Source organism: Neolamprologus brichardi, chromosome 20 (genome assembly GCF_056152115.1).
Source record: "Neolamprologus brichardi isolate AB-2024 chromosome 20, ASM5615211v1, whole genome shotgun sequence".
NCBI lineage: Eukaryota > Metazoa > Chordata > Actinopteri > Cichliformes > Cichlidae > Neolamprologus > Neolamprologus brichardi.
Genome location: NC_142123.1, coordinates 34,522,103 through 34,531,604, shown reverse-complemented (window position 1 = coordinate 34,531,604; position 9,502 = coordinate 34,522,103). Strand labels below are relative to the sequence as shown.

The following is a 9,502-nucleotide window of genomic DNA, read 5'->3' as shown; positions in this document are numbered from 1 at the left end:
TCCGTCTTCTTTGTTCCCTCTTTAAGACGCTGTTAATGAACAGGGGAGTGTCACTTTCTCTCTGAGCTGATCAGGTCTGTGCTCTTCATTTAAATCCAGACGTGATCACATTTTCAAACTGTAGCTCCTAAACTTTGGAACAGCTCTTCACGACATCTGAATCATTACAAAAAAAAGTTGCAATAATTTGTATTGTGTTTTAAGAAAAAAGAAAGTTCTTACCAATTGCTAAACTGATTTAACCAATCAACAAATATGAGATGTGAGCCCCTCCCAGCTGTCACTAGGTCAGCTGATCCAGGCTTAAATAACTTTTAATGTAAAGTACTTTTATTTGCTTATTCATTTACATCTGAGATAGAAGATACTCTGCATTTTGGGTTTTTTGCACTTTGCATGTACATCACAGTTGTTACTGAAACAGAGTAAATCCAGCAGCTCTGTGTTTGATCCTCCATCAGCTCTTCACTGTAATCCAGATCTCCTAACATGATGCTCTGCTCCGGACTCAGCAGCACACTGTGTGAGTACAACACACTGATAATCCTTTATTTCTACATGAAATCAGCTGCACATGTTCAGTCTAATCCTGTTCTAGCTTTCCACTGTGCTGTACTGTGACATGCTTTTCTTTCTGCTTTATTGGATCAGTTAATCTAACATCCTAAATACATGTTTGCATCACCTCAGCAGGACAGTTAGGCTTCACAGAGTCCTGAGAGGAATTCATGGCTGATCATTTACTTTGAAGAGTTCAAACTGTCAACACAAATAAGTTTATTGACAAAAGTTGGAAACATGAAGAGAATAAATGTGTCATTGAAATCTGCTGTTTAGAAAGAGTTTTCAAAGAATCCAGGTGTGAATGAAAGCAGCAGCTTTCTCCTGTTTGGTTTTCATTTCTGTTTCATGTTTTGAGGTGAATTAAACTTGATATCAAACACACAGTCTGACACTGAGCTTTCTTTCTGTCTCTTTCAGTGCTGGCAGCAACCTGTTCACTCATCACTTCAGGTAAATGCTGTTTTACTGCTTCTTATATTTTGGTCACAAAGAGCCTTTCTGTTAACTTTCTCATTAATAGAGCTCACCTCTTCTTCTTCTGTCTGTAACTACTAAATATTGTATTTGTGTGATCTAAAATCTGTACTCTATCCTTCACACACACCTTTTTAAAATCTTATTTCTGTTTCCAGTGAAAATGAAATGAAACCTGTTTGGTGGCTGCTGGGGTGGGTGGGGTGGGTTCTGGATGTTGTGGGGCTCCTTGTTGACATGTGTGAGGAAATCAGGGATAGAGGCTCTGGATTGCAAACTGGGGGGGGGGGGGGGGGCACTCCACTTCATAGTCAAATACTGTGATTTAGTGTGTGTGAATGCCTGTGAGGCGTTCTCACAAATATGAAATAAACACACAGGTAAGCTGAGACTCTCCAAAGAAACAGCGTTGTTGTTGTTCGGCTTTTCATTTCGCCATTTGTTGATTCACTCGAAGAACAAGTAACATTTTAAATGTACAATTTATACAGTTATTTTTTATTTCAGGCTTTATCAGAGCTCAAGTTTCCTTTCCTTCCGAGGTGACCGCCATATCCACAGGGACAGTGGTCACCTCTAACGGCCTCAGTGTTCATCGCCTGAGCTGTGGTAAGATGGAAAATAGTGTCCAAGAATTCACTGCAGATCAAATTCAGACTCTCAGGCTAAATTCAACAAACTTAACAAGTATTGGATTAACTGTTCATAGTTTACAGCCTTTTTATGCACAGTTGCTTATTTTCAGTTTAAATGGTATTTTCCTGATCAACAAACCAACAGTGCATTTATTCTTTAACAAAAGCTCTGAGGATGTTGGACTGTGTATAAAAATTCAGAAACATTTGATGTAGATTAGAAACAAAAACACTGACTTAAAGTTTTCTCCTTAATCAGAGTTAATGTAATCTCCACTGTGGTGGTGTACAGAGGTACAATCCTCATTATTTATGGATCTGCAGCATCTGAGTCTGAAACTGAAGCCTTAAACCTGGATTATTGCATGTTGTGTTGAGTTGTTCCTTTTCTCTCATACTGTGTCTGTATAACAGTGGGTGGAATGATCGTTGTGACGTCAGCTGTGTACAAATGTAGAGGTGAAGTAACCTGCTCTGACAGTGACACTGAGAACAACGTGAGGAACAGGTGAGCACTGTGGGATGGTAGAAGTGAGCCTTTGATTCAAAAGAAGAAACAAACTAAAACCTGTTGAACAGCTTTACTCAAACTAACAGGAAGTAAATGATCACCTGAAAGTAACTTGTTTCATATCTTTGAGCTGAAAACCAGCTGTTTCTGTCTCCCTGCAGCTGTGATGGAAAAACAGAGTGTGACATAAAGTCAAACATTACTTATGATCCTGGAGTCTGCAAATACCTGGAGACCACCTACGACTGCTTCCCACGTAAGGACTCTGTTAAACCTGTGATTAGAAATGACTAATGAACCCAATCTGTGCATGAATGATTACAGTTTCTGATGGATCTGTGTCTGTTTCAGGCCGCAATGTAACATGTGAAGGATCTGAGTCAAACCTTCAGTGTGGTGAGAACACAGCTTCTCTTTCTTTGTACGTTTGAGTATTCACGTAATAAAAATGTCACCATGGTTACAGTTTGACTCTATGAACTCTTCCTCAGATGAAGGACAGGTTATAGTCGTCTCCTGGGCTAATTATGGTCGCCGTGACAAAACCACATGCTCTGATGGACGTCCTGTCGAACAGCTCCAAAATGTTAAGTGCTCCTGGTCAAGAAGCATGAACTATGTAACTGACAGGTACAGATGCTGACTCTGATTCTTCAGCTCTCCATCTTCTCTCAGATGACGCAGTGAATTTTTGCTGATTCACCTTTGACCTGAGTTCACAGGTGTAATGGGAAAAACAGCTGTACTGTTGAAGAACCAAGCAACGACCCGTGTGGTGGCATTTATAAGTACCTGGAGGTGTTTTACACTTGTCAGGGTAAGTAACTCAAATAATAAACTTCTAAAGATAATCTTTTAGGGTCGGTACATTCAGACTTGTTTTTGAAGTGAATGAAAATGAAAATTATTCATCATTTTTAAAAGATGAAGCTTTCTGTGCTGAAAAGAATCATCAGAAAAATCATCAGTCACAAAGATTTCGTCAGTTTGTTTTAGATCCTGAGTGAACGCGCACATCATTATCACAATACTTAATAACAAAAATGTGATGAATGTTTAGTCATCAAATAAATACAAATATAATAAAATAATAATAATAAAAAATAAATTAAACCAATTTGACATTTAAAGCTGCAGCAGCAGTCGTGTGGGGTTTGTATGAAAGAACCCAAAATTCAGGCACTTGCTGTGATGCAGGGAAGCTTTAGTTGGAAATGACAAAAGCAAGGACAGAACTAAACATAAACTTAAACTAAATAACAAACAAAACCTGAAACCATATGTGGCAAGGAAGACGCATGACGGGTCCAGAGGTCTGATTTGAGAGCAAACTTTATTCACACAGTGCGACTACAGCTCTCAGCTGCAGGCCACACATACTCCTTGCCACCACACACAGACCAACAACCCTGAAACCCCGTGTCTTTAACTCGTTGGGCGTGATTGATGCCATGCGGATGCACCTGCATGGCGTCCGCAGACCACGCCCCACCACAAACCCGATTGAGGTCGGGAAGCCATCCGGCTGGACCTATTGACTGAAAACACTGTTGACATTCTTCCATCTTACATTATTAAAGATGGGTTTAACGTTATCGGGCCCTGTATTTTATCTCTAATGCATCTGTCATTGTTATTGGGCTATGTTCCAGCTACTTTTAAACACGCTGTAGTGCAACCTATACTCAAAAAGAGCTGCCTCAATCCACTCACTAACTTTCTGTCTAAAGTCCTAGAGAAGATTGTTCATTACCAACTTATTTGGATGCAAATAATATCAGGGAAAATTTCATTCAGGGTTTAAGCCACGGAAACTGCATTACTGAGAATCGTAATGACTTTCTCTCAATTGCTGACTCAGGGCGCCCTGTGGTCTTAGTTTTGCTTGATTTGTTCTCTGCTTTTGATTAGGTGGACTGTAATGTCCTTTTAACCCTTTAAAACTGGTCGGAGCGGGCACGCTCTGTTTTGCGCAACTACTTTTAAATCCTTGTAGAACTGCAACCACATAAGCTAGCGCAATAATTTTTTTTGCATATGAAACCGGAGGAGTTGTACTTACATCTTATGCCATCAGCTTGTCCTAGGTCACGGTTTTCTTCCACATATAGCTTTGCAAAAACTGCATAAAAAGCACTTGCAGCAACAAAAACATAATATTCCAGAAACACGCTTTGCCGATCCGATCAGCTGTTCATAACACTTCCTACGTTAGAATAGACGTCAGGGTGAACTATCGCATGTCCGCCATTACCTGCCCGAAACCGGAAGTGGCGTCATTTTTGCGGAAATGTAGTTTCCTCATGAGCCTATACTGGTGTTTTTAAAAGTTATATTTGACTTTATGACTTTCTGAGTGGTTTCTGGGATGCTTAGGACTCAAATTGCACTGCTGGAAATAGTTTATTTTAATGCATATGCTGCTTTTTTGCAAATTTGCACTATAATATTTATTTTTGTTTTTCCTGCAGTGTATAAAAATTGGTGTATTTCAAAAATAAAACTATGAAGACACTCAAAATAAATTTCCTGTGGTGGGAAACTATTTTGTGCAACTTTTTTGTATTTACAGTTTTGAGGGATAAGCCTCTTAAATTTCTCTAACTAGAAATATATGTTAAAAAATCAAAAACGATTTTAAATTTTTTTTTGTAGTTTATTGCACTTTCTTGCAATTTATGTAATTTCTATGCCCTTAATGCATACATATTATTACAATTTGGGCTATAATGGTTGTATTGATGTATAGCAACTTGAAATGCTCCCACAAATGGCACTACAGCATGTAAAAATATAATATAATCTCTGGCGGACTTGGTTCTATGGTAGGTCTTAAAGGGTTAATGAAGCTTGAGCATCACGGGCAGTGCCCGTAGCTGGTTTAAATCCTACCTATCAGAAAGGTCCTTTTCTGTCACCATGGGTACCTAGGCCTCCTCCATTGCCCCTGTTACCTCTGGTGTCCCCCAGGGGTCTGTGCTTGGTCCTATGCTGTTCTCTCTGTACTTGTTACCCTTGGGCCGAATCTTTGATAAATACAATATTTCTCTTCATTTTTATGCGGATGACATTCAAATCTATTTTAAACTGGCTGATGATGTCACATCGTCATTGCGACACTTCTTTAAACGTAACCAACTTAAAAAATTACAGGCAGACGTTGTTTTATTACAAGAAACCCACATGCCTGTCACAGGTTTGAATAAACTTAAAACACCTGAGTTTCCTAATGTGTTCTCAGCCTGTTATAATTCTAGACAAAGAGGAGTAGCAATTCTAATACATAAAAATATTAATTTCACAGTACTCGATACAGTTATAGATCCAGAGGGCAGATTCTTAATCATTAAACTATCTATACTTGATAAAAAGCTATGTATTGTAAGTGTATATGGTCCAAATGTTGATGATCCCTCATTCTTCCACGGTTTTTTTAGTACACTCTCCGAACACCTAGATTGCACAATTGTTCTTAGGGGAGACCTCAACCTTGGACTAAATGAAGACATGGATAGGCTCAACACAGCAGGAACTCAGCGTAATTGGCAATCCACAAATATAATCAAACAGTATATGAGCGACTTTGGTCTTTGCGATGCATGGCGCTCCCTTCACCCCACCAGTAAGGAATATACTTTTTTCTCACATGTCCATCACTCCTACTCTCGTCTGGATTATTTTTTGGTCAGCAGCTCACTGCTGAGCGACATTTCAGACACTGAGATTCACCCTATAGCTGTCAGCGATCATGCTCCTGTATCTTTAACACTAATGCACAAGAATAATACTATGCCAAGTAAAAACTGGAGATTTAATACATCACTGTTCACTGTACATGAATGATTACAGTTTCTGATGGATCTGTGTCTGTTTCAGGCCGCAGTGTAACATGTGGAGGATCAAAGGCAAACCTTCAGTGTGGTGAGATCACAGCTTCTCTTTCTTTGTACGTTTGAGTATTCACGTAATAAAAATGTCACCATGGTTACAGTTTGACTCTATGAACTCTTCCTCAGGTGAAGGACAGGTTATAGTCGTCTCCTGGGCTAATTTTGGTCGCCGTGACACAACCACGTGCCCTGGCGGATATACTATCACAAATCTCAACAACGTTAACTGCTCCTGGTCAGGAAGCATGACCTATGTAACTAACAGGTACAGATGCTGACTCTGATTCTTCAGCTCTCCATCTTCTCTCAGATGACGCAGTGAATTTTTGCTGATTCACCTTTGACCTGCGTTCACAGCTGTAATGGGAAAAACAGCTGTACTGTTGAAGCAAAGAGCCCACAAGACCCGTGTTATGGCATTTATAAGTACCTGGAGGTGTTTTACACTTGTCAGGGTAAGTAACTCAAATAATAAACTTCTAAAGATAATCTTTTAGGGTCGGTACATTCAGACTTGTTTTTGAAGTGAATGAAAATGAAAATTATTCATCATTTTTAAAAGATGAAGCTTTCTGTGCTGAAAAGAATCATCAGAAAAATCATCAGTCACAAAGATTTCGTCAGTTTGTTTTAGATCCTGAGTGAACGCGCACATCATTATCACAATACTTAATAACAAAAATGTGATTTAGTCATCAAATAAATACAAATATTATAAAATAATAATAATATCTGAAAACACTATCGGGGAAAATTTCATTCAGGGTTTAAGCCACGGAAACTGCATTGGTGAGAATCTTAATGACTTTCTCTCAATTGCTGACTCAGGGCGCCCTGTGGTCTTAGTTTTGCTTGATTTGTTCTCTGCTTTTGATTAGGTGGACTGTAATGTCCTTTTAATGAAGGTTGAGCATCACGGGCAGTGCCCTTAGCTGGTTTAAATCCTATCTATCAGAAAGGTCCTTTTCTGCCACCATGGGTACCTACGCCTCCTCCATTGCCCCTGTTACCTCTGGTGTCCCCCAGGGGTCTGTGCTTGGTCCTATGCTGTTCTCTCTGTACTTGTTACCCTTGGGCTGAATCTTTGATAAATACAATATTTCCCTTCATTTTTATGCGGATGACATTCAAATCTATTTTAAACTGGCTGATGATGTCACATCGTCATTGCGACACTTCTTTAAATGTAACCAACTTAAAAAATTACAGGCAGATGTTGTTTTATTACAAGAAACCCACATGCCTGTCACAGGTTTGAATAAACTTAAAACACCTGAGTTTCCTAATGTGTTCTCAGCCTGTTATAATTCTAGACAAAGAGGAGTAGCAATTCTAATATATAAAAATATTAATTTCACAGTACTCGATACAGTTATAGATCCAGAGGGCAGATTCCTAATCATCAAACTATCCATACTTAACCAAAAGCTATGTATTGTAAGTGTATATGGTCCAAATGTTGATGATCCCTCATTCTTCCACGGTTTTTTTAGTACACTCTCCGAACACCTAGATTGCACAGTTGTTCTTGGGGGAGACCTCAACCTTGGACTAAATGAAGAAATGGATAGGCTCAACACAGCAGGAACTCAGCGTAATTGGCAGTCCACAAATATAATCAAACAGTATATGAGCGACTTTGGTCTTTGCAATGCATGGCGCTCCCTTCACCCCACCAGTAAGGAATATACTTTTTTCTCACATGTCCATCACTCCTACTCTCGTCTGGATTATTTTTTGGTCAGCAGCTCACTGCTGAGCGACATTTCAGACACTGAGATTCACCCTATAGCTGTCAGCGATCATGCTCCTGTATCTTTAACACTAATGCACAAGAATAATACTATGCCAAGTAAAAACTGGAGATTTAATACATCACTGCTCAAAGACGAAGAGTTTATCAAATACTTTAAAAAAGAATGGACTCTATATTTAGGCTTTAATGACATTCCTGGAACATCAGCATCTGTCCTCTGGGAAGCAGGGAAAGCTGTGATGAGAGGTAAAATAATCTCTTTCTCATCACATAAGAAGACAGAAGAAAACAAAAATATTCGGGAACTAGAAAAAAACATCAAATTCTTAGAAAAAGTCTATGTGTCACACCAAGATCAAGAAATATTAAACAAAATACGCAAGACAAAACTAGAATTAAATGAAATTATTAATAAAAAGACTAAATTCTTAGTACAAAGACTTCGCCTGCGAAATTATGAACACGGTAACAAATCCGGACAATTTCTTGCTAACCAGTTAAAAATCAATAAAGAAAAAACAACTATAAGTGCTGTTAAAGATTTATCTGGGAATACAATATATGATCTTAAAAAAATAAACAAAATTTTTAGGTATTTCTATGAAACTTTATATACACCACAAATAAACCCATCTAACAACGAAATTGATCAATTTTTCGACAACATAACTCTTCCAAAATTATTAGACACCCAAGCAATGGCACTGGATTCGCCACTGACATCAGGTGAACTCCAGGAAGCCCTGATAAGTATGCCCAATAATAAGGCTCCAGGTCCAGACGGTTTTCCAACAGATTTTTACAAAGAATTCTGGACAATTCTGGCACCAGTTTTTCACAGGATGTTGCAGGAAATCAAAGAAAATGGTAGACTACCACCAAATATGAACTCTGCAAATATCAGTCTCTCACTAAAACCAGGCAAAGACCCGGTATTTCCTTCAACCTATCGTCCAACATCCCTTATTAATGTAGACCTTAAACTAATCTGCAAAGCTCTCTCAAAAAGATTAGAGAAAATAAACCCCCTTTTAATTCATCCTGACCAAACTGGTTTCATTAAAGGTAGGCACTCATCAACAAATACACGTAGATTACTTAATTTAACAGACTACTCATGCAGTAAAAACATTGAAACCATAATACAGAGTTAACTGGAAATTTCTATTTGCAACTTTACACAAATTTGGTTTTGGATCCTCTTTCATCAACTGGTAAAAAATATTATATAACTCCCCAACAGCTTGTGTCAGAACAAATGACCAAACATCCTCCAGCTTCTGTCTCCTGAGGGGCACCAGGCAGGGATGCCCACTCTCCCCTTCATTGTTTGCAATTTTTATTGAGCCACTAGCAGCAGCAATTAGACAGGCTACAACAATTAAGGGCATAAAATGTAAGAATGTAGAACATAAAATCAGCCTTTATGCGGATGATGTGTTACTTTTTCTCCAAAATTCACAAACCAATCTCTCTGGGGTCATTGAATTGATAAATTCTTTCTCAAGTGTCTCAGATTATTATTATGCAATGTGGAAATATAAAATATTTAGGTATTAATGTTTCTCCTAAACTTTCAGAATTAACTAAATTAAACCACATCCCACTTTTAAAGACAGTAGAAGGTGATCTGGCTAGATGGAAATCTTTACCCATATCACTCACGGGAAGG

The 9,502-nt window shown here is 38.5% G+C and overlaps 1 protein-coding gene across 1 annotated transcript; it reads left to right on the top strand.

Moving 5' to 3' along the window:
• The first annotated feature begins 489 nt into the window (after positions 1-489).
• On the top strand, positions 490-6,537 carry LOC148097079 (L-rhamnose-binding lectin SML-like). Its single transcript, XM_087833473.1, has 8 exons — positions 490-523; positions 982-1,014; positions 1,546-1,647; positions 2,088-2,181; positions 2,346-2,440; positions 2,536-2,580; positions 6,201-6,339; positions 6,432-6,537. The coding sequence occupies exons 1-8, from the start codon at positions 490-492 to the stop codon at positions 6,535-6,537; spliced, it is 648 nt and encodes a 215-aa protein (XP_087689599.1).
• The last annotated feature ends 2,965 nt before the right edge of the window (positions 6,538-9,502 follow it).